Source organism: Odontesthes bonariensis, chromosome 19 (assembly GCF_027942865.1).
Source record: "Odontesthes bonariensis isolate fOdoBon6 chromosome 19, fOdoBon6.hap1, whole genome shotgun sequence".
Classification (NCBI taxonomy): Eukaryota; Metazoa; Chordata; class Actinopteri; order Atheriniformes; family Atherinopsidae; genus Odontesthes; species Odontesthes bonariensis.
This window is the reverse complement of record NC_134524.1, coordinates 5,777,776-5,802,254: the sequence shown is the minus strand read 5'-3', so window position 1 is coordinate 5,802,254 and position 24,479 is coordinate 5,777,776. Positions and strand designations below refer to the sequence as shown.

At 40.5% G+C, this 24,479-nt stretch overlaps 1 protein-coding gene across 1 annotated transcript in view; it reads right to left on the bottom strand.

Moving 5' to 3' along the window:
* Nucleotides 1-9,484, bottom strand: part of LOC142369510 (Fc receptor-like protein 5) — a 49,899-nt gene extending 40,415 nt beyond the window's left edge. Inside the window, exons 1-9 of the mRNA XM_075451854.1 lie at nucleotides 9,411-9,484; nucleotides 8,582-8,839; nucleotides 7,953-8,231; nucleotides 7,138-7,401; nucleotides 5,709-5,987; nucleotides 4,899-5,159; nucleotides 4,514-4,816; nucleotides 3,839-4,111; nucleotides 3,439-3,687 (exon numbers count right to left, since the gene is read on the bottom strand). Of these exons, the coding sequence (XP_075307969.1) occupies nucleotides 3,439-3,687; nucleotides 3,839-4,111; nucleotides 4,514-4,816; nucleotides 4,899-5,159; nucleotides 5,709-5,987; nucleotides 7,138-7,401; nucleotides 7,953-8,231; nucleotides 8,582-8,839; nucleotides 9,411-9,441 (2,197 nt within the window). The 5' untranslated portion in view covers nucleotides 9,442-9,484. The remainder of the gene's footprint in view (nucleotides 1-3,438; nucleotides 3,688-3,838; nucleotides 4,112-4,513; nucleotides 4,817-4,898; nucleotides 5,160-5,708; nucleotides 5,988-7,137; nucleotides 7,402-7,952; nucleotides 8,232-8,581; nucleotides 8,840-9,410) is intronic.
* Between the last annotated feature and the right edge of the window lie 14,995 nt (nucleotides 9,485-24,479).

Below are 24,479 nucleotides of genomic sequence, written 5' to 3'. Positions count from 1 at the left end.
AAACAACAGCTTCACTAGTTTGGTTGGTGGACTTTCAAAATAAATAGCAATCAGCTCTTTATATAGTTTAGTGCAGATGGGAATTAAACATCCTTTACAAAAGCATCTGAACAAAACAATAGCTTCTCTAGTAAAAACAAACAAAAAAAAAAGTAGTAGTAGTCCCAACTTAACAAGTTTTTCAACCACTAGAGGGGGCAGAAGGCCGTTGGATGAATGCCAATGCTGGACAGGACAAGGGGGGAAAAATAATTAAATCAGCCGATATGGATCAGCCCATCGTCCCTGATACCCGATCTGAAATTTTCTTCGATACCGGTACCGATATCCGATCCAAATATCGGTGTATCCCTACTTATAGGTAAAACTTCAGAATATAACTCCTCCAGTTTTTTGCGGTCATACAGTTGAATAAATAAGCTGATTGCACAGTTGTGTACTGCTCTGACTACCTGAGTGACTTAAAGCAGCATTGTGGCACGTTAAACAACAGATCCAAACTATATCTGGATGAGTTTTGAAATGACACCCAGCACCATGCATGCAGACACTCTGGCAGCTCAGTATGGATTTCAGAATGTCTAATATGTCACTATTACAACCCAGCTTGTGTCCTGCAAGATAAAATAGAGACTGACCACAGTTCAAAGAAATAAGAGCTTTATTTTCTTCCAAAAGAAGTGAAAAAAAGTTCACATCAAGGTGGGAGATTAAAGAACAAGAAACACATTTACAGGTGCAGCCATTTAAAAAATAGGACAATTAAACCAATGAACTTTCTAAAGACTCCGACACTGCCAGGTCTGAAAAATGTGATCCAATCACAGTCTGACCGAAGAAGCTAAATAATCACAAAAGACACACATTCATTAACACAAAGATATAATGTCATCTCAATACTATTAATTCTATTTAACTTAAAGGTAGGGTAGGAGATCCTGGATTTTGAGTCCAGCGAAGCTGCATTTTGAAAATACACAGGTCAAAAGTCCCAACCCTTTTCTTCACTTTCCCCCCGAAGGCACGCCTCTAGAGTACATGAACGCGCACGAGCACGAAAGTGCATGAGCGCTGTTCTGACAGCAAGCATCGATCGTTGCCGTATTTAGTATTTAGTATATGCTAACTATACGTTTAATAATGCTAGGTGCTAGCCAAGCTGGCTCTTGTTTAGCTTCCTGCCAAACTTCGTTCACGGAGCAGGGTACGCGCACAGGGGGAAGGAGGGGGAGGGAGGAGCAGATTGCAGTTTGATAGACGGCATCAGTATCCAATCATTGTGAACGGACCGTTCACAATGATTGGATACTGTTTTTCCTAGATTGTACGTTCTAGAGGCCACTAAAACTTTTCATATTTGTGTCAAAACTTTTAATTAATTGGTTGCAATGAGGGTGTGAAGAGTATTTCAAGCAATATGTAAAAAAATGTTCCAGAAAAAGATCCCCTACCCCGCCTTTAAACATAAGAGTTAAAGGAACAAGTCTCTGCAGATGTGGTCAGATTTAACAGATGCACCTGATGAAGTGGCGGCTGAATTTAAGGAGCTCTGCTGCTAAAGCACGAGTGCAGTTCATCATCTGTGCTGCTCTTCTTCGGCTGATGATTTCCTCTCATGGACCTGACACTAAATCACAACAAACAGCTGGAACACAGACACAGTTATGTGTCAGGGTCTATCTGACATCCTGACTCATCAGCAAACATTTGTGGGATCAAACTCATTTCTGATATTGAAATTGCTTCACAAAGTCTAATCTGGGAAATTATTTATATTAATGTCGTGAAAAAAAACGAGGACTTCAAACAAATGCACATTTTTAGCTCATATAAATTGAATCTAAGTGCACATAAAACAGAGAATTCTCTGAAGGAAACAGATGAACAATATAACTATAATTTAAAAAGATTTAAACAAATGAAACGTCCTGAGCGTTTTCTTCGAAGGAGAGCATCAACTAAATGCTTCTTTAGTTCCCATCAAAATATCCTTTATTGTACCCAGTGTCAAATCAAATCAAATCAAATTTACTTATATAGCACATTTCATGTACAAACTATTCAAAGTGCTTTACATAAAATAAAAGCATTGCAGCAGGAAGTGGAAGAAGCATTAAAATACATAAAAGAATATAAAGAGAAACAAATAAAATCATTTAAATTGAATTTAAAGCGTCTGATAATGTGGTTATAGGTGGAAATGATGAAGGTGACACAAACACAGTTTTTTGGGTGATGGTGGGTCCCCCAGCGTATTTAACAGCAGATAAATAGTTCTCACTGAGGTTTCATAGCTGCGGTTGAATCTGGATTCACATTATAGTAGTCAGAGCCGTCCTCTTCTATCCTCCTGACCATCATGTTCTCCTGTTAACATGCACATGTGGAAATATGGAGAAGCACACGCCCTCTGTTTTATCTGTGCAGGTTATTGATGAGAATGATCACTTTTCATAGATTGTGTACTCACTCCTCCCGCTCTGATCGTTGGGCTGATCACAGATGGAACATTATCGTAATCACCTTCCTGCTGACCTGAAACAATAACGTCATCATTGACTTTAACTTTGATCACAATTATTTTAGAAGTGAAACTTCCAGCAGCTGAGTGTTATAGTCAAAGTTTAAACTGTACCATCTGCAGAGGCTTCACCTCCTCTGACTGTTTCATAGACACAAAGATCTCCTGCAGGTCAGAAAAAGTCACAACACAGTTAAACGAGCCGCCTCATGTGTGTGAAACTGATTTAAACTTAAAGATTTCTTCAGAGCATTTCTTTCTTTATCGCGTGTTAATGTCCTGGTTTGATCTAACTCGACGGTGTTAAAGCTGCAGCAGAGAGAATAAGTCATCCTGGAGAACTGGATGTTATGGATGAAGATATTCTGTCATCGTGTGATTAGAAACTGAGTTTCAGAGGAAGCTGAAAGACTGACCATGGAGGAGAGAGGAGTAAACCTGCTGCTGGGTCTCATCCTGGTTGACCGTCTGCTCTGTAGCAGAACCTTTTTCACAAAGAATAAAAAGCTGGTTTTGTGTTGTACGTTGTTGTACTGCTGTTCCAGTTTATGTCCTCATGAGGCATCGATGTCCTTCAGTAATGAAAGAATGAAACATCTGATACCAGAAGAAAAAGCTCTCACCTTTGGATCGTCTGCAGCGACACAGCAGGAGCAGGAGAACGATGAATATGAGTCCAATAATTGGTCCAACGACCATCAGCACAGGAAACGAAGAGCCTTCAGGTCTGGATACAGCTTCAGTAAAAAAAAAAAAAGTAAAAAAATGAACTGAACTTATTTTTATAAAGCCTTTCAGACAATTATTCCTGGAAAATGGACTTCAAGATTGAATCAAAAGCAGAAATGTAACGATTAGCTTGTTATTCTCAAACAGAAAATAGTTTTAAAGGCATCAAATAATTGAACTCTACTCACCTTTAACTGAGATCCAGCTCTGTGATGAAACGTTCCCTGAGTGTTCACACTTGTAGAAACCTTCATCTGACTGTGACACTGCAGAGATGTTCAGCTCCCCTCTGCTGTCACTTTGAAGAAGTGTGTCATTGTGATAGAAAAACACATTGGAAAGTGTATTTTGTCCTCTGCGTCTGCAGCTCAGACTGACAGAACCTCCCTCAGTTACAGGATGGACGGGGCTCACCAGGATAACTCCAGAATTAGTCTCTGTAACACAGTCAGAGGACATTAGGTTCTCTTTGAAAAAGAGAAAAAGAAAGTTCATGTTGTATGGATGTGACATGCTCAGGTACAGTTAATGATGTGATGCTTAAATACAAGACAAAGTGAAAGAAAAAGAACATTTATCATAACATACTCTGCACAGTTATGTTGACTGCGTTGCTGAACTCTCCTGATCCAGACTCACACCAGAACACAGCATTACCAGACCAGAGACGCTTTATGTTACATGAGGATCCAGTCATTGTCCCCCATACTGACTCAGAGCAGTGTGACAGGTATCCTGTTTCTGTAATCCTCCTCACTCTCCACTCAGCAGATTTTCCTTCACAGTTCAGTGACACAGGATCACCTCTGAAGTGTTGAACTCTGTCAGGACTCACTGTGAGAGACGCTGCTGGATGAAGATCTGAAAAACATGTGATGAGATTTCACCAAAGCAGAGAGAAACATAACCAATGCTTCATTACAGATATTCATTTGGTTTATTTTGTTCTTCATCTGAACATCAGCGCACACATTTCAACAAGCTGATCAAACTGTGATTTCCACCTTAAAAAACTTCAGTGTGTTTTAAATGATAAACTCAATCTGATCGTCTTTCAGACATACAAGTGAACGTTTGAATTTCCAGTATTTCACTGCTTCACCTGATCAGGGTTTTCTTCTTATTAATGTCTGCTGTTCTTCCATTGGTGGAAAATGAATGTAGCTATCATCAACACGAGTGTTGGTTTTAAACATCGTGTAGGTCTCTGATAAAAGAATAGCTGAATTAAAGTGAAAGCATCACTTTCAGAAACAAACTGACCTGCAGACCAGACAATCTCTGGGTGACTGTAATCAGTGTAATACACTGGGTCTCCTCTCCCAGCTCTACACACATATCCTGCTGTGTGTGTCTGTCCATGAATGATGTAGGAACCATGTTCAGTCCCGTTGTTGCTATCAGGCAGCAGCTCATAGCTGTAAGACCTTTCAGACGGATCAGGAACAGCTTTATACCAGTAGAACCTCCATCCTGCAGACGGATGTTCAACCTGACAGCTCAGAGTTACTGAGGCTCCAGGACTCAGCCATGATGGAGACACAATGAGGACAGGCCGGGGTTTATCTGATGGAGAGAGACAGAACAGATAGAAAAGAAGTCTGTAACCCTGGATTAAAAAGCTGTAACTTTTACATTTTTAACTTACCTGATACAGTTACAGTGATGACATTACTCCACTGTGTTAGAAAAAGCTGGTTCCTTCTGCCCCGGCAGCTGTGTCCTCCACTGTCAGTAACTCTGATCCTGTATTCACTGGATGTTGGAGGTCTATTTAACCTGGCTGGTCTCCATTCATACATCCACTGAGTTCCTCCACCTCCCTGGATCTCACATCTGGCAGTGACGGTCTCACCGCTGTATATCTGAGCCCAGCTGGGCTGCAGGATCACTGTGGCCTTAATGGAAACTGCTCACATAAAAATATTCAGTTAGAAGACAAACACACACAGAAAACCAACAGAAATATGCTTTGATTCTATTTCCTTTTTTGACACTGTTCATCTATGTATTTATTTCATAAATCTTCATAAACATTTAAATAACTGTAGTTTGTTTGCTTTTTGGAGCAACATTTCTCAGTATTTACTGACTTACTGATCAGTTATTTCTACAGTTTTTATTTCCATCCTGTTCAGTGCTTTTTCATGATGTTTAACAGCAGCACAAAGAGCAGAAAGTTCAAGTGTTGAAGTGTTTCAATTCTAAAACTGATGAACAAGAAGAGATTAAGGAAATCCAGATGTAATAAATGAGAGAAGAAGATTCTGCCACTCTTGAGTTGAATCTGAACAAAACATGAATAGTCTCAAACATAAGAGGTATCAGTAAGAGTTACTGTCATATAATCATTGTTTCATTCATGTTCTTTTTGTTGTTGGGACCAAAATGCTCTTTTCTACATGACTGAGAAACAGATGAAAACTTCTTTTATTTCAGAACAAATGAATAAACTCACGAGTTTCCTCAATGGTGACATCACTGCTGACTTCTGAGTAGAAACCTGGTTCTCCTCCTCCTCCTCCTCCTCTTCCTCCTCTGCAGTGGTACAGACCTCCCTGTGACACTGTGATGACTTCATTGTTTGTTCCGGGCTGAGCTGCAGAATAGGCTGACCCACCTCTGAACCAGTCAAACCTCCATCCATCAGAGCGGTCCACAGAGCAGGTCAGTGTCACACTGCCCCCTGCTGGTATGGTTGTTATCTCTGCTGTCAGTGTGGCTCTGGGTTTACTTTCTGTTGAGTTCAGAGGAAAGAGAGAACAAGTGATTCACCTGATTCACTTTGTTACAATATTCACATTTTAAACATTCACAGACTTATTTAACCACATCCATCCAATAGAAATGATAAAAATATCAAACCTTCTCACTACGAAACCACAAATTATTTCTCATTTATTCTTCACTAACTGAAAGAAAAAGAAGTTGAACACAAATATAAATTTAAATGATTTCGTCCTCTCAGTTCATATCCATCAGATGTTACAGTTCACTGTGAGCTGTCTCCTCTTCTCTGGAACAAATCAGTTCATCACTGAGCTTCCTGGCAGCAGCTGGATCAGTGTTGGGTGGAGAAATGTTTCCTGTTATCTTCCTTAAACAGAACAAACTCAGAGAGGGAAGAAACAGATGATGATAACTATTGTTGCTGCAACAAAGCCGATTATATTTCTGTCTGTAAAGGAAAAGAAAAGCTAAATGCAGACGTGACTGAATCTGAATCAGGCTGACATTCAGCTGAAGCTGATGCTGAACATGCAGAAAATCAATGACAGCATTTAAAGAACTGATTCATCTTCCAGTCAGAGAGAGGAGACGGCTTCTTCATCAAGCTTCAGCTGTGCTGCTTCAGAAGTGGAGACGGCTGCTTTACAGAAACTCTGCATCCAACCTGCACAATCATGTCCAAGTCAGCTGCAGATGCTGAATTTCAGCTTTGTGTGAGGCAGCAGCAGCAGCTGTGTTGATGATGCTCACAGGCTTTTATGTGCGTGCTTTGATAAGCTGTGCAGCTCTTGTCTGGTTACAGATCTTTGGATGCTGGTTTATGAGCTGCAGCTCTGTGTTGTCTTGCTTCAGCAACATCTGTTTATCCTGATGTTTGAAGTAAAAGCACTTTTACTTGGGTAAAGCTTTCCAGTGCTCTTTCTGTCCCTCATAAAATAATGAACAGGACATTTTTTAGGATTATCTCTCCATTTGGATAAGAGACAGTCAGTTAAAATGCTGCTTTTCACTTCTTTTATCATCAAAGTAAAAACGTAACAGTTTCACTTTAATGCCATGAAGGTAGCGATGCTATTAGAGGAAGAAGTGTTTCTTGCTTTTTTTGATGAATCTCACACATACACAGTGTTCACGTGGATGAAAGATGTCCAACTTACCTGATACAGTTACAGTGATGACATCACTCCACTGTGTTAGAAAAAGCTGGTCCCTTCTGCCCCGGCAGCTGTGTCCTCCACTGTCAGTAACTCTGCTGATCCTGTATTCACTGGATGTTGGAGGTCTATTTAACCTGGCTGGTCTCCATTCATACATCCACTGAGTTCCTCCACCTCCCTGGATCTCACATCTGGCAGTGACGGTCTCACCGCTGTATATCTGAGCCCAGCTGGGCTGCAGGATCACTGTGGCCTTAATGGAAACTGCTCACATAAAAATATTCAGTTAGAAGACCAACACACACAGAAAACCAACAGAAATATGCTTTGATTCTATTTCCTGTTATTGGACACTGTTCATCTATGTATCTATTTCATAAATCTTCATAAACATTTAAATAACTGTAGTTTGTTTGCTTTTTGGAGCAACATTTCTCAGTATTTACTGCCTTACTGATCAGTTATTTCTACAGTTTTTATTTCCATCCTGTTCAGTGCTTTTTCATGATGTTTAACAGCAGCACAAAGAGCAGAAAGTTCAAGTGTTGAAGTGTTTCAATTCTAAAACTGATGAACAAGAAGAGATTAAGGAAATCCAGATGTAATAAATGAGAGAAGAAGATTCTGCCACTCTTGTGTTGAATCTGAACAAAACATGAAGAGTCTCAAACATCAGAGGTATCAGTAGGAGTTACTGTCATATAATCATTGTTTCATTCATGTTCTTTTTGTTGTTGGGACCAAAATGCTCTTTTCTACATGACTGAGAAACAGATGAAAACTTCTTTTATTTCAGAACAAATGAATAAACTCACGAGTTTCCTCAATGGTGACATCACTGCTGACTTCTGAGTAGAAACCTGGTTCTCCTCCTCCTCCTCCTCCTCTTACTCCTCTGCAGTGGTACAGACCTCCCTGTGACACTGTGATGACTTCATTGTTTGTTCCGGGCTGAGCTGCAGAATAGGCTGACCCACCTCTGAACCAGTCAAACCTCCATCCATCAGAGCGGTCCACAGAGCAGGTCAGTGTCACACTGCCCCCTGCTGGTATGGTTGTTATCTCTGCTGTCAGTGTGGCTCTGGGTTTACTTGCTGTTGAGTTCAGATTTTTGTAAATTAATTAATCAGAATGTGACTTGATTCAGTTTGTTTAAATATTACTAACAGACTGAAATATTTCTGGTTAACAATAAAAACAAATATACACAAATAAAAGCTTCAGTTCTTTTTGCCTCATCCACTTATTTCCCTCAAATGTTCCACTGCCCTGCGTGCTGTCTCCTCTTCCTGTTCTCAAACTAAAATAAATCAGTTCATCACTGAGCTTCCTGGCAGCAGCTGGATCAGTGTTGGACGGAGAAATGTTTCCTTCGTCATTTCTAAATCAGTGAAGCACATCAAAACATGATATTTCATGATGAATTGTGGACAGTTTAACTCACGTGACCCTTTCAGAGTGAAGCCTTCGCTCCATTCTGTTAAGAGATAGTCTCTTCTGCCCCTACAGCTGTATTCTCTGCTGTTGGACTCTGCGATGATCCTGTATTCACTGGATGTTGGAGCATTTGTGTTGGTTGGTCTCCATTCATATTCCCACCCTCTGTTATCAGCTCCCTGGATCTCACATCTGAGGCTGACGGTCTCACCGCTGTATATCTGAGCCCAGCTGGGCTGCAGGATCACTGTGGCCTTAATGGAAACTGTTGACACCAAAAACACAGTTAGGACACAAAGAAAAGAGGTGAGAAATAACACAGAAACACAGGACTGTTTTCAGCTTTAGTTGCTCTGCTTTATGGTAAATTATTAAAACAACTGTGATATTTATACAATGAGGGAACTCATCAGGTGTTTAGAGCTTGAAGTGTGTGACTCCAGTACTTTAAATGACATTTTAACATAACCGCAGGCTGATTTTAGAATTAAACATCTACAAAGTTTCTGGAGCTTCAGTTTACACACCTCAAAGTCACAATGAAACAAGAACAGATGTAACAATGTGGAATTAAATTAAAGCTGTTTTCCCTCCAACAGAGTTCATCATAAGAAGGTTTCACAGCTGAATGATCTTTAACCTTTTATCCACTGGCTGTGGATGGAACTTTGTTTTTCTCACACACCAAACTAAAACTTGTTCTCCTTCATGTAGATGTGGTCAAATCCTGGGATTGAATTATTCATTTGATACTTTTTAATAATGTGTTCAAAATGGATTTTCTCCTGTTCTCAGATTCCATGATGTTTTATTCCAAATTAAATTTCTAAACTCACCAGTTTGGTAAATGATGACGGCGTCACTCATAGATGTGACTAAGTTAGTCTCTCTTTTAATCCCTCTGCAGACGTATTTTCCTCCCTCTGAGACACTGAAAACTCCATCAATGTCATTAACTTGTATGATCTGATCTCCAGATGAGGTACGTCTCCAGAGGTCATATCTGAGGCCTGCAGGATCCTTCACAGAACAGGTCAGTTTCACACTGCCCCCTGCTGGTATGATGTTTCTGTCTGCTGTCAGAGTGGGTTTGATTTTAAGATCTGTAAGTTAGAAAAAACACATGATGTGAATCATCTCTTAAACCTTTCACAGACATCAGCTCAGAACTAAAGTGAACACCAGTGAAGACTTTGGATCACATGTCAGAAAGCTCTCTGATCTGATCAGTAACATCAAAACACCAAATCAGGGAACAGTCTTTGGATGAATTTGTTCATCCTTCCAGAAAACTCCACAGACTTTTAGTTTATTTGTCATAAGTCATTTCAGCTGAATATGAGGGCCTTGTACACATTTAAAGTGAAACATTTCTAATTCAGAATTCTTCATTTCTAACTTTGGCAGCTCTGACAGGTGACACCGAAAACCTTCAGCTGCACTCAATGCTGCTCTGTTTATTGTAAATTTAACTCATTTTTGTTCAATTATTCAAAGAAAAAGGTCATATTTATCCCATTAGAGTCCCAATAACACCCATCCATTTTCTATAGCTGCTCAGAAACCAACAACCGTGCACGCTCACGCTCACTCGCAAGGTTAATTTAGAACATGCATGTTTTTGGATGATGGGAGGAAGCCAGAGTACCCAGCTGGGGTTCACACCAGGAACCCTCTTGCTGCGAGGCGACGGTGCTAACCACCACACCACGTGTGTCCTCACAAAGATCACAGACTCTGCAACTCATACACATTAATTCATTTTTTAATCTAATGAAATTAACAGAGTGAAAAATGCCACAAATCCATCTGTACAAAGATAAACGAGAGGATAATTAGTAGATAAATACGATACTGAATATAGATGTGAGACCAAAGCAGAGAGGGAAGTTAGTCTAACCTTCAGCATATCCATCGATGGGTGTTCTGAGCACTACAATAAAGATTAAAACTGGGTTAGATGTGTTAACCTGGCAGAGAATCTAAAATTAATCAGATGAAAAACACTCTAGGCCAACAACAGAAGAACAAAAAGGAATTAGGAATAGAAAATATGAAAGAAATTACGTTTAAAACTAAAACTGAACCATAAATGAAACAATCCACATGTAAGTTGCATTCTGCTCCTCTAAACTAAAGCAACAGTTTTTCATAGAATCATGTCTGCTCTCCTCAATCTCTCACAGAAACACAATGAAGCAAAGACTCACTGTAATTCTCACTGTTTAGAAACATTTTCTCTGATCTGCCAACAGAAAGGCAGTGATGTACTTACAGAAAAAGCCCAGCACCCAGAGCAAAGTGTGGCCCATCCTCACATCCGACCCTGCTGCACAGCTGGTCAGAAAGTCGTCTGCTTCACATGAACAAAACGTCTGAAGAAGTTACAACTGATACGTGTGTGAGGATAAAAGCTTTCAAACTTCTGCAAACCATGGCCCTCCTTTGCTTCCTTCCTTTTTACACTGAGCTCAGACAGCATCAGTGGTTTGAGTAGCAGAGTCATTTCCTATCCAATGCAGACATAAATTACCTTCTTTCGTGCGCAAAGATCTGTTCCTGGTTTATAAAAAGATAAAGATTTAACAAGCATAGCAGTAAATATGGAAACGGAAAGCTTTTGTGTGGAAACATATTCGTTTATGCAGTTATTCCATTGAGGTTTGCTGAAAACATTTAGTCCTTTCTGCTGTTTTTGCTGTTGCATGCTCTACTTTTAAATGTGGCATCACTAATACAGACACTTCCTCACCACTGCCATGCAACTGGCTTCTACACTGCTCTGCTGACCTCTTCCCTCTGTCTCAGACACCTTCACTGTATTCAACCAGCTCTTCAGCCTTTCCCTCCATGTCTGCTGAGTTGTGTAACGGTTTGAGAGATCCTGCATTTCCTAAAACACCTAAACACACAGTATTTGGCTTCCAAGGCCCAAGAACAAACCATCAGGCCAACTCTCCACTTCCTCTTCGCACACATTGAGGCACGAGAGCAGCAATTAACACATTAACCACATTCAGTTCAGAGCTATCTGACCTACAATAAACTGTGAAACATGTTACACTTTTTTCTGTTCAGTGGCTTAATATGGTGCATTCATTTTATTATTTATTTACCTGTGGATGCCGTCTGCATCCTGCAGTGACACATGTGGGAGGCACCTTAAAGACTCAGTGGCCTTCATCCTCACAACTACATGGCCGTCAGACAGGCAGCGCAGGCGAGTCTGAGGCTGACGGCTCAGACCGACATTCAGCTGTCTGAGCTGAACCAGTGGACTCTGTCCCCGCGGTAAGAGCTGACATGAAGCTGCTGCTGAGGTGCAGTCTGTGAAGCGTCTTGTAATGAAAGCTCAGCAGCATAAGCTCTGCCTGTGTTCTTTTCTCTGGGTTCTCTCGTTGACAGAAGAAGTCGGAGAGGACTGCGCTGGAGCAGGGATCTGGTGTCGTCCCTGCTGCATCCATCACCTGTCAGTCCTGACCTCGTGTAAAGGGGCTGTCCTTGTCCCACATGAATCAACGTTAGTTTTATACATTTACACACAGGTTTAGTAATATATCTTCAATCAAGTTTTCCCATTTGTTGTCTTTGTTATTGTTATCACTGACTCTCTGAATCTGGCCTGCACTGTGCTGTGAGCATTGCTGTGTAACACTAGAGGTGAGCAGTGGTAGTACCCCTGGGCACCACTCAGTGTTGTCTGCCTTTCCACAGGCAGCCTCTGCTTCCTTTTTCTAGTGGTTCAAGGGCTCCAAAGTTTCATCAAAGGATTCGCAAGAGAAGTCTTGGTTCGTCCTTTTTTCTCTCTTCAGGTCAGATCCTCTGCACAGATATCTGAATCTTCATCTACACCTGACTGCTGTTGTGTTCACTCAGATTTCTTCCGGAATAACTAATAAAATTCTTGTGATTTGATAAGTTTACAGAAGGGATGCGACAGCTGGTCTTTGAATATTTATCTGCTGTAAGTGTGCATCCAGCTACAGGCCGATCTGTACCCTGTCTTTACCTAAAACAGCGACCTCACGATGTATTTCTTTAGCTTCAGCATGAAAATGAGGGAATAGAAAACACTAGGCGACATGTGCACTACCCTAAAAAGCACCATCCTGTATTTACTCCTGACAGACACAGAAAACAGACCGAGTTCAAGATGTAAAGCAAAGAGAAAATGATGTTGACTTTTTCTAACTTCTTGTTTTCACATGATGTTCAGACAAAAAAAAAAACATCCTCTTGTACGTCCCACAAACTATCATTCTTATTCTGACTATATGCACATGTAGGTCATATCCAGTTTGTATCACATATAGATTCTAATATATACTTTATCATGTATAAAATAATATTTAAAAGTGATAACAAGTGATGATCACAGCAGCTACAGTCTGTGGCCACTTACTCAGCTTCACTTGTACTGTGAACACAGTTTGTGAGGTTAAAAGCTTTACTTCTTTTCTATTTTCTGATGAGATACCGGATCTTCTTATTATCCTCAGACTCATGCAGGATTTACATGGTTTAAAACCGGAACTCCAAAAATCCAACATACGCCCCCGTCCCTCCTGAACAAGCTGGAAAGATTTCACCCACGCCTCCTCAAACTCCTGGTGGTGTCAGGGATCACAAAGGAGCAAGATGTTGAGGAGGGAATCTAGGACTGAAGAGGCGAGGATGGGTAATGAAGAAAGTAAAAGGGTGATTGATAACTAAACTAAACGCACTGCCAGGGGGCAGGAATAAAAAACTACAAATTAAACTGAAATGGAACAAAAGAATGACAAACTGTTTTTAAAAACAACAACAAGGAAATCACTTCTGGGATGAGCACGAAAACAGCAGCACCAAAAAAGTAACATACACGATCAAACCGTGAAACGAGGGGCTCTGCCTTGTTGGCCATTAGTGGGAACTGAGACCCCATCCTCTGTCCCTCCTTCTAGTGGAAAGGCACTCAACAAAATGAAGTCAGACCAGAACATTTGAAATGAAGAGATTAAAAGTAGCAATATCTGCTAATTTATCATCTGTCATACAGAGGAGTTAAATTACACAGTGTTGGCTGGACTCCACTCAGGTCTGGCCCTGGATCTGTGTGTGTTTTTCACGTTCAGCACCATGGACAGAGGCAGCCAGAGCTTTGAATAACGTTACAAATGAAGTTGTTATGAAAGTCCTCTGATCAGCTGTTCAGGATCTGTGACCGCACACAATTTAGAAGTGTTAAGATGGCATGAATTCAGTTTAAAGTCCGTCTCCGGCTGGTACATATCCTCTAAAAACTCATTTGTGTACCCCGCAATCGTAAATTTAGCTTTTTTTTTTTTAAGATTTTGCCAGGAAATCTGTTTTGTGTGATTTCTCTCAAACAAATAAAAGTCAGTTCTGTCTTTATTCTCGCCTTGTATCTTTGTCTTTGTCTTATTGTAAGTCGCTTTGGATAAAAGCGTCTGCAGAATGACCGTAGTGTAATGTAATGTAATGTAATGTGCATCATGAATGCATGTGTCAGTGTAAGGACGTTGTTTACGCTCCTCTCTCGTGCTGCTTTATTGTTCATCATTTAGCCCACACATGAACACTGATTTTGATCAATAAATCTGTCATTTATTGAACACACTGAAATATATAAACTAAGGCTCTGTCACTGTAGGAATTCTTTAATGAGTTAAACAGAAAAACATGTACTTGCATATCGTTCACGGTTTCGACATGCCTTTTCTGCTTGTAGGCGCATGAGCTCTGAATGTGGTCAGTGTGGTAATTCTTGCTGTCATGCATGTGAGGAGGAACTTAAAGGTTGCCCTGTCAGTTTGATCTTACTCCATGTATATCAGGGCTTTACATCAGTTTCTGGGATGTCTGTAGCAACACGAGTTAAAAAGAAAAGCATTTCAAAGCTGTCAGAAATGCATGATTTCTAAAAACATTTAATGCTTTTATCTTACAGTTTTACATCAATGTCAGACTCACAGGATGTTTCACATTTTATATGAATGTCTAAAAATGAACGTCATGACTTAAACCCTTAAGATAGAAATCATGCTTTCTGATGTTGTCGCGGACTGTTTTGCATTTTCAGTCACAAAACTCTGGCAGTTCTTCCTTTTTTAAGTCCTGTGGGTTACAGGATGGGGCCTCCATGGATCAGACTTATTCATCCAGCAGATGCTCAGTAAGATGAGGATGTGGGGAGTCTGGATTCTGTATCAAGGCCTGGGACTCTTTGATGTGTTACTTAAAATGTTCTTGAGCTGGTTTTGCAGTGTGGTCCACTGCTGGGAAGGCAGCTGCCATCATGCCATCCTTCCTGGTGATGATGGAGGGATGAAACTATTCAAACTTTCTCCTCCTTTTTACCCTGTCCTACATCCTTGACATCTCCTCCTGAACTCATCTGGATTTGGGGTCTTATTCCAGGTATTACTTAAGTTTTGGACAACTCTATCAACTGCTTCCTTGTTCTATTGGTTCAAGGGCTCCAAGGTTTCACCAAAGGATTCGCAAGAGAAGTCTTCTGCCAGATGCTCTGCACAGATATCTGAATCTTCATCTACACCTGACTGCTGTTGTGTTCACTCAGATTTCTTCCAGAATAACTAATAAAATTCTTGTGATTTGATAAGTTTACAGAAGGGATGCCACAGCTGGTCTTTGAATATTTATCTGCTGTAAGTGTGCATCCAGCTACAGGCCGATCTGTACCCTGTCTTTACCTAAAACAGTGACCTCACGATGTATTTCTTTAGCTTCAGCATTAAAATGAGGGAATAGAAAACACTAGGCGACATGTGCACTACCCTATGTGCACCATCATGTACACTGGAATAAATGCCACTCCATAAATAAGTTAAAAAAACAGCAAATACGAGACGTTTTTGCTTGAAATAAGCAAATAAATCTGCCAATGGAACTAGTGAAAATCAGCTTGTTTATCGGACTCTGGGCTGTATTTCTGTGGATATTACTTAGGATCATACCCGGTGATGGCGAGTGCAATATATTTGGAGGTTGAAGGTAACATTTTTTCATTTTTGTATGTTTGGAATATGGATTTTGTTGGATAGCTGTCAAAATAACATGACTGCCTGCCTTGTAGAAGGGACCCCTGAATTAACACAGCTCATTCTGGGTGGTCTCAGTGTTTTCCTCTTCATGGTCATCGCTGGTCTGGTTGTCAAAATCAAAAAGCTGCAGACAGGTAGTTGCTAAAGAGAGATAATAATTCTTACTGCTTTTTAAAGAAATGTGTAATAATAATGAATGATTGTCAGTTATCTGACCAGATGTGTTGTTTGTCTCTTAGTTCACTTCGAACAGAACATACGGAGGACAGAGGTAATAACTGCTGTCTATTGACATCCACCTCAAATTCTTTCAAGTCATGTGTGATTCTTTTTATTCCTAAAAATCCATCCATGTGATGCAAAGTGTTCTTATTCTCAGAGCTCAGACTCAGACGATGTGAACTATGCGGCACTGACTTTTCGTCCGGCAACAATCCGGCGAATCAGAAGACCGGAAACAGAATAAGTGGAGACGCACTCGTCCTTTATGTTCCTGTCAGACGCAATAACAAGGAGGTAAAAGCAAGGATTCTTTTCTGTGAGGTGTAGAGTTGCTCCTTTGATTACATTGCAGCTGCTTTGTGGTTGGTTGTCTCTTTGTTCTTACTTGGATGCTAAAAGATATAAAAGACATAAAATGGGGCCCAGGCTCTAAGATGACAGCTTCTCTCCTCTAAGTCAGGTGTGGCTGCAGGTTTTTGTTCCAACCCTGCAGCAGCACAGCTGACTTGTTTCAGTCAATCAACTGAAGTTCTTAACCAAAAACCTGGTTAAGAACAAAGTTTAGAACCTGGAACAAAAACCTGCAGCCACACCGGCCCTTTCACGGATCAGTTTGACACCCCTGCTCTAACTGAACCATTATGGTCAAAATCAAATCAAATCAAATTTATGTGTGAAGCACATTTCATTTACAAAACAATTCAAAGTGCTTCACTTAAAATAAAAGCTTTGCAGCAGGGAGTGGAAGAAGCATTAAAAATACATAAAAGAATATAAAGAGAAACAAATAAAATGATTTAAATGAATTTAAAAACCAGCAACAGTCCAGATAAGTTCAAATATATCGTGCAGATTTCATGCATAGACACATGAGAAAAGAAATGTTTTTACCCTGGATTTAAAAATGTCTCCATTTGGTGAAAGTTTAATCTCCACTGGCAGTTTGTTCCACTTGTTTGCAGCATAACAGCTAAATGCTGCTTCTCCATGTTTAGTCAGGCTGAGTCCTTGGATCTAAGAGCTCTGCTGGGTTTATATTCTCTGAACATATCACAGATTGTAAACCATCAGCAGGCTTTTAAAATCTATTCTGTGACTGACTGGAAGCCAAAGTAAAGATTTTAAAGCTGCTGTGATGTGTTCAGATCTCTTAGTCCGGGTTAAAACTCCAGCAGCAGCGTTCTGGATGAGCTGCAGATGTTTAATGCTCTTTTTGGGAAGTCCAGTTAAAAGAGCATTACAGTAATGGAGTCTGCTGGAGATGAATGCATGGATGAGTTTCTCCTGTTCTGTTTGGGAGAGGAAACCTTTAATTCTGTTGATATTTCTGAGATGGTAAAAAGCTGCCTTGGTGACAGCTTTGATGTGGCTGCTGAAAGTCAGATCTGAGTCTATCAACACTCCGAGGTTTCCAACTCAGTCAGTGATTGTAAGGTCCCGAGTCTCGAGATATTTAAGATATCTCTCTCATCCAGGTGTTTACTTCCTCCAGACACTGACACAGTACGTCTGCTGGGCCGCAGTCGTCCGGTGACAGAGACACATAAAGTTGTGTATCGTCTGCATAACTGTGATAATTGATGTTAAAGTTCTGCAATATCTGACCAAAAGGGAGCATATACAAGTTAAAAAGAAGAGGTCCAAGAATTGACCCCTGGGGGACTCCACAAGTCATGGCCTTATCTTCTGCATATCTTCTGTGCACTGCTCTGATAGTCGTGCTTCATTCAGTATCTCTCTCGTCTGTCTTTATCTGGACTGTATTTCTATAGATTTTACATGAACATTGAATCATACTTTTAAATATTAAGATTAACCCAGTTGTTCAGATGATTCTAAAATCAGTGTTTCGGCCCTATAGGCCTCTGGAGAAGTGACTCAACCTCCCTCCTTTATGCAAAGTCGAATGTGTCATCACCCACTCAGGATTGGCTCTTTTTACCCTTCTGATGGCGCACCTCCTTCTATGAAAGGATCCTGCAGAGAGTCGTTCAACAGGCAGCCATGGTTTGGTGTGCAGTTTGGAGTCAGGAAGATTCTTTTATGTTTTGATTATTTATTAATTTGAGTTCCCCTTGTTCCCTTGATGAACCTTTAAATCCCAACTTTCCACCTGGACATCTTTTATGTAACTTCCCTCTAACCCTCGCAGAGCAGGGTCATAACAGTCAGTCTCAGATTTATCTTTGAAAGGATGAGTTTTAGTTTAGCCTCATAATTTATGAAATGTAATGATTGTCTTGTAAATATTATTCTCGAGCAACTTTTAGATGGACTGAGGTTTTTCCTTTTTGATGCTCTTGCAGAAGAATGTGATGTTTGTGTAACGTTCACATAATGTCAGTGTGCTTCTCTGTGAATGTATGCTGCCCCCAGGTGGACTGAGAACAGCTGCGCAGACGGGATCTGATGCTTCATCACATCAGTCTGTACAGATGATATGTGGGAGGAGCCTCCATCACTTGATTTAACAGCCCTCTTTTGCTTGGTCCAAAAATCTCATCTGTAAATAAGCAAAGAGTTTCGACACAGAAGTAAAACATTTAATACAACTGATCAGCTGAGCATCCATGTGTACAGTTTAATGATATATTTAAAAAAAAAAAGCTCATACAAATCAAAAATATGCCTGAATAGTCAGGTGAAGAGTTTGTGGTGATAAGTTAAATAAGATTATGTCACAGTCACCCCTTTAAGTAATTAAACCAAAAGGTCAGACGGAGCAAAACCAAACAAGACTTATAGGTAGGGATGCACCGATCCGCAATCTTAACCATAAAAATATAACAAGTGTAACTGGTTCATTTGGGGCAATTAGGGATTCAAAATCCAATGCAAAACAAAATACTAAATGAGAAAGGAGCTGAAATTGAGTAAAAAACAACAGCTTCACTAGTTTGGTTGGTGGACTTTCAAAATAAATAGCAATCAGCTCTTTATATAGTTTAGTGCAGATGGGAATTAAACATCCTTTACAAAAGCATCTGAACAAAAAAATAGCTTCTCTAGAAAAAACAAACAAAAAAAAAAGTAGTAGTAGTCCCAATTTAAAAAGTTTTTCAACCACTGGAGGGGGCAGAAGGCCGTTGGATGAATGCCAATGCTGGACAGGACAAGGGGGGAAAAATAATTAAATAAGCTGATATAGATCAGCCCATCGTCCCTGATACCCGATCTGAAATTTTCTTCGATATCGGTACCGATATCAGATCCAAATATCGGTGTATCCCTACTTATAGGTAAAACTTCAGAATATAACTCCTCCAGTTTTTTGCGGTCATACAGTTGAATAAATAAGCTGAATGCACAGTGTGGGAGAAGGATGTCATGACATGCTCATGACTTCTGGCCTAGTTACATCCTGGGCCTTGTTGACTGGTTCATATGAATATTGTTGATAGTTAGAATGAGCGTGTTTATGATAAACTGCGAAAGCTAGGCGCCTCCAGAGAGGGCCACGTACACTTGTTATGATAAAACGGTATAAAAGGGTGTCCCAAAATGAGCTCGTCGGACATTTTGTACATTCTGTATGCACATTTGCTGTGACGGTTTGTTCAATAAATTCCCCAATGGACTGCTGACCGACAGTGTACTCGGCCCTATTTTCTCCACAACATAATGGTGACCCCGAGTGCGTGAGATTTTGGCAGCTGGAGCCCGACGGGACGCGTCCTCTGTGCGCCGACAGCCGAGATCAGTCGTTAAGCCTGCAGGTACGACATATTTTTTCCTTTTTTTTTCTGAAAGCGGCGGTGTCTGTTGGTGGTGTACAGGTGACGGGCCTCCGACAGCTCCACAAATTTAAAAGAACACGGGAGAAGGACGAGTATATTCGGTGAGCATCTCATTGTTACCTCTGCGCAGGGGGGCTGTTGAAATTGTTTGGGAAATTTTGGGCCAAGAGGTGCCATATGTGTGAATTGGGATAAAATTGGGTAAACAGCAGCTGATGTGAGTTGTAAAGCAGACAGCTGTGGTCAGTTGGTCTGGCTTGTGTGGTTGTATTGTATTTTTTTGTTGGTGATTAAGAAGGACTATAGTCGCTGCGCTCCGGCCAATTGTGAATCGGATGAATTCAAACTGGATTAATTAATAGCTGTAAAGAAGCGGGTAGGTTGTTGAGCGACGATCAATAGTACCTCTTGCATTCTATCAGCCATCCTTCAATGCATTGGGGGGAGGAACACTGACGGGAGTACGGGGTACACTAGACTCATTAAACATACGTGAAAATTATTTTCACTAGTCAAGGAGTAAAACGAATACTGATAATTGATTGACTGGCGAACATTAAAGTTCAACGATTGAATCAATCAGGCTTTCAAAAAAAACTCTGAAATGAAAAAATCCAGTTCTATGAGGAGCACATTTTAAGTATATATGTTTATATCATTTTATATATCTGCTTAGAACTCTTTGGAGTTATCCGAGACCTCAGTATAAAGACATTTAGAAGAAAGTTCAAATTCGTTTATGTATTGGCCACAGGAGATTATTATTGAGCGGTCACAGCGAAGCTGATAAAGTACACGTCAGCATCTGTTGCTTTGGTCAAGAAACCATATCACAAGGCTTGTAGGGAAAACACATTTTGTATTCCATATACTGCCGACACCAACATCTCCTGAAAAATTAAAAGTATAAATGAAAGAAATTGATAATTTAAAAATGTGAAGATTTGAACGGTGACTGACAAAACTTTGATCGACCGACTTGGTGATCGACTGACTTGGTGTGGGTGCGTAGGACCGGTCTCTGTTTGTGTGTCAATGTGTGTGTCAATGTGTGTGTCAATGTGTGTGTCAATGTGTGTGGAGTCCTGCTAGTTTGTGTGAATCAAGAAAGAGAAGAAAAGAAAAAAGGATCTGACTCATATCATCCCTTGACTTTTGAGTATTCGTAGCATTTTAAGTTAAACTCAGATTTGCTTCATTGTTATAATTTGCTTAATTGTTATAGTTGCCACATTAATAACTTGGGGAGATAAGGAGTTGTTGCAGTAATGTGCTGTGAGTTTTAAACGCTGAGTGTTTATTTCTTTAAGATTCTGTATTTTCGTTGCGTGCATCTGGTTATTATTGAATTATTGAATACTGCTGTGATTGGTGTTAAGTTTCTAAAGTTCTATTCTCAACAGGCAAGTGAAGGTGTTTTGGCCTTCAGGGGGACAGAGGGTGCTGCGCGTTCACGAGGCTGGTGTGAAGGCGCGGGCTCTGTCCTTGACAGTTTCCTGCTGCTGCAAATGTTCGTGTGTGATCACACTTTCCTTCCTTGTGTCTTCCAGGGGCACTTTATGGTTAAACTGTAATAATTATTAGTTTTCTTTAGGTAATGTGCTAATTGCGGAGTTGTTATCAGTCGAGTAATGAGGGTTTCGCAATTCTAGAGGAGAGTTTCTGTCTCTAGTCAAGTTGAATGTGACATTCCTGATAAAGAAAGTTTTTCGCTTATGCATTGTTTCTGTATCTTCTGATTTGTAGTTTCCCTGTCCACAGCGTGTTAAATTGTATTTCTTTCTCTTTCTTAACAAATGCCATTTCGAGGTGAAGAATAGTGCAACTGTTATTTCTGTGTTAAATTGTATTTCTTCTCTGTCCAGCTGAAAGTTTGTATTTCCTCCTTTTTCTCAACTTGTAACAAAAAGTGTGACAAACGCCATTTTGAGTTGGGGTGTGGTTCAATTGTTATGTCTGGTTCAATTGTTATGCTTGGGAGGAGTTAATAGCAGTCTAGGAAGTAGATGTAATGGTGTGTTCATATTTGGTTGGTTAGAAATTCACGTGGTTCATTGGAGGCAGGCTTAGAGGTGTGTTAAGATTTTATTGGTTAGAAGTTACGTGTCTTAGACGTGTTTCATTGGAGTTAGATTTAGAGGTGTGTTCAGATTTCATTGGTCGAAATTGACGTAGCCGTGACGTGCATTGTATCATCTAGGATTGGTGGGGAGACATTGTGGGTGGATTGGATCAGAAACATCCGGGTGTGAGCAAGGGTTGGGGCAGCGCCAAGCCTTGAGTAAGCATTAACAGAGCTTTCGATTAGCAATAAATTAGCATTGATTAGCATTGGTTAGCAATCAATAGCATTGATTAGCAATAACTAGCATTGTCTAGCATAAATTAGCATTGATTAGCAATAATTAGCATTAAAAAGCATAATTAGCATTTGATTAGCATTGGTTAGCAATCAATAGCATTGATTAGCAATAACTAGCATTGTCTAGCATTGTTAGCATTGGTTAGCAATCAATAGCATTGATTAGCAATAACTAGCATTATCTAGCATAAATTAGCATTGATTAGCAATCACTAGCGTTGAATAGCATAATTAGCATTCAATTAGCATTGGTCAACAAGGAAGCTAGTATTGATTAGCAATAAGTAGCATTGGTTAGCATTAGTAGCATTTGTTAGCATTTCGTTAGCCATAATTAGCATTGATCAGAAATACAATTAGCATTGATTAGCAAAAGCAATAAGGCAAATATTGGGTTAAATCTTAATTGGCAATAAGTTAGCATTCATTTACAACGGCTAGGAAGGCAACATCAATTGACATTGGATAGCGAACAATAGCATTAACAATAAGCTAATAAGAACTTAACTACAAACTAGGAATCAAAATAGCAACGAGCTAAATTAGCTTAACAGTAGCATTGATAATATTCAATCCAATAATTAGCTGCATCCAAGCTAAATTTAGCCGAGCATTAAATGAGCATTAGAGTTAAATAATTAGTTAATTTAAATTGATCTTCAAAAGTTGTTTGGAAAAAAAATAAAATAAAAAGGGGGGGGGTAAGGGATAATAATAATTATTATTCCCGGTTCTAAGGAACTAACTAGGTGAGACGATGGATGTAACACCAACAATAATCGTTAGCGCTAGGCATCCAGGACGTTACAAAGACATTCAAAAGTTATCTCAAAAATGGGAAAAAAGAACCAAAAATATGTTCCCACCCTGGCCAAAGGATGGCACTTTCGATGTAGCTGTCTGTGAAGTTATGGAACAAAGAATCAACGACCACAAATCAAAAAACAAAAGCAAAAAGAGACAGAAAAAGAGGGAGCTTGAATTAGAAATTTTGCATTTCTTTGAAACTGAAGGTCGTTGTTACAGAGGGAATTTGAAGGAAGGCGTAGCCATACTGAGGGGGGAACAGCCGGTAGTGGAGAAGGTCAAGCAGTATGAGTCTGCAGGACTATATCCAACACTGTCAGGGGTGATGAACATAAAAGGAGATTTTGAAATGAAAAATCAGGAAGTACCTTATGTACGCCCTGAACCACAAACAGCGGCTTCAAGCAGTCAGGGAGCTCCTGAGCCAGGCGCTGTTGGTGGTTCAGATCAGGTTGCAAGGGGAAACCCCCCACATTATCAGGCAGCGTCAGATCAAAAACCATCATGTGATCAATGTTCATCTTGTACTGAACACAGCAGTCCAACAGCTTTAACATGAGCCCAGGCTTCAGGTTATCCGAAACCACTATCTGTTGTAGAGGTTAGGAGTCCAACAGCCTCAGCTTCAGCAACGGCACAGGCCCCAGATCACCAAAAAGCACTACACCTAGATCGTACCACCACTCCCATAGTAGAAAAGTCCATACTACAGGAAAGGACGTCACAAGAAAAATCCATGTTACATGAAAGGCCTCCCAAACATTGTAGTACGGCCAGGAAGACACCACAGGTTTTAGACTGTTATGCAGAATATGAGGGGAAACTGGCAGAAGATTCATATTGGATAGAGCATACTCATTCCATGGTTGATTAACAGCAAGAGATAAACCAAGCAGAAAAGCAGGTTCAGGAACAGAATCCACCCGGCCAGCAGGGAAACGGCAGGGACAGAGAGTTTAATTTAAGATACCGACCAAATATTCATGCACCACAGAAATATACTGCGGGTAATTATCCGATTTTGGTGAATGGGATGCAGGGACAGTATGTGCCGTGGCAGATGCTCGACCTAGCGGGGCTGGTTGCCAGACTGCCGGACATTCACACAGGTGCAAGCAAATGGATAAGAGCTTTTGAACAAGAAACTGTGGGTAAACTGTTGGCTGTGGGAGACATCAAGGCAGTGTGGGCAAGGTGTTTTGGAACTACTACCATGGAGGGCATTTTGAGAAACAGTATGAATGGCTGGATGGTGGGCCATCGAGCAGATGGAATTGGGTTCGATGCACATCGACCTGCACTGTGGGGAGCTCTGCGAGCTGAGTATCCTACGAAAACGGATCCAAAAGCGTTAAAGAGCGACACACTGTTGGATACAGATAATCCAGCGGCGTACGTTGCACGCCAGTTGGAAAGATGGAAACAAGAACTGGAACAAGACATTGAACCTAACACAGTGCTCAACTCTGTGTTCAGAGACTCTATCCTAGAAGCCATGCCCGACTCAGTTCGAGCGAGGCTGGAGGATGTGGTAAAGTTGAAATCAATGACACATGCGGCATTCCGGGATAATGTTGTGCATGCTATTGACAAATACAGGCAAAGTGAACGGAAACGGAAGGAGCAGGATAAGAACTTGCAGAGGAAACTCACACAGATGCAGCTGGAAGGACCAAAGGTGGGAGGCCAGGCCCTGATGACACCGGGGAC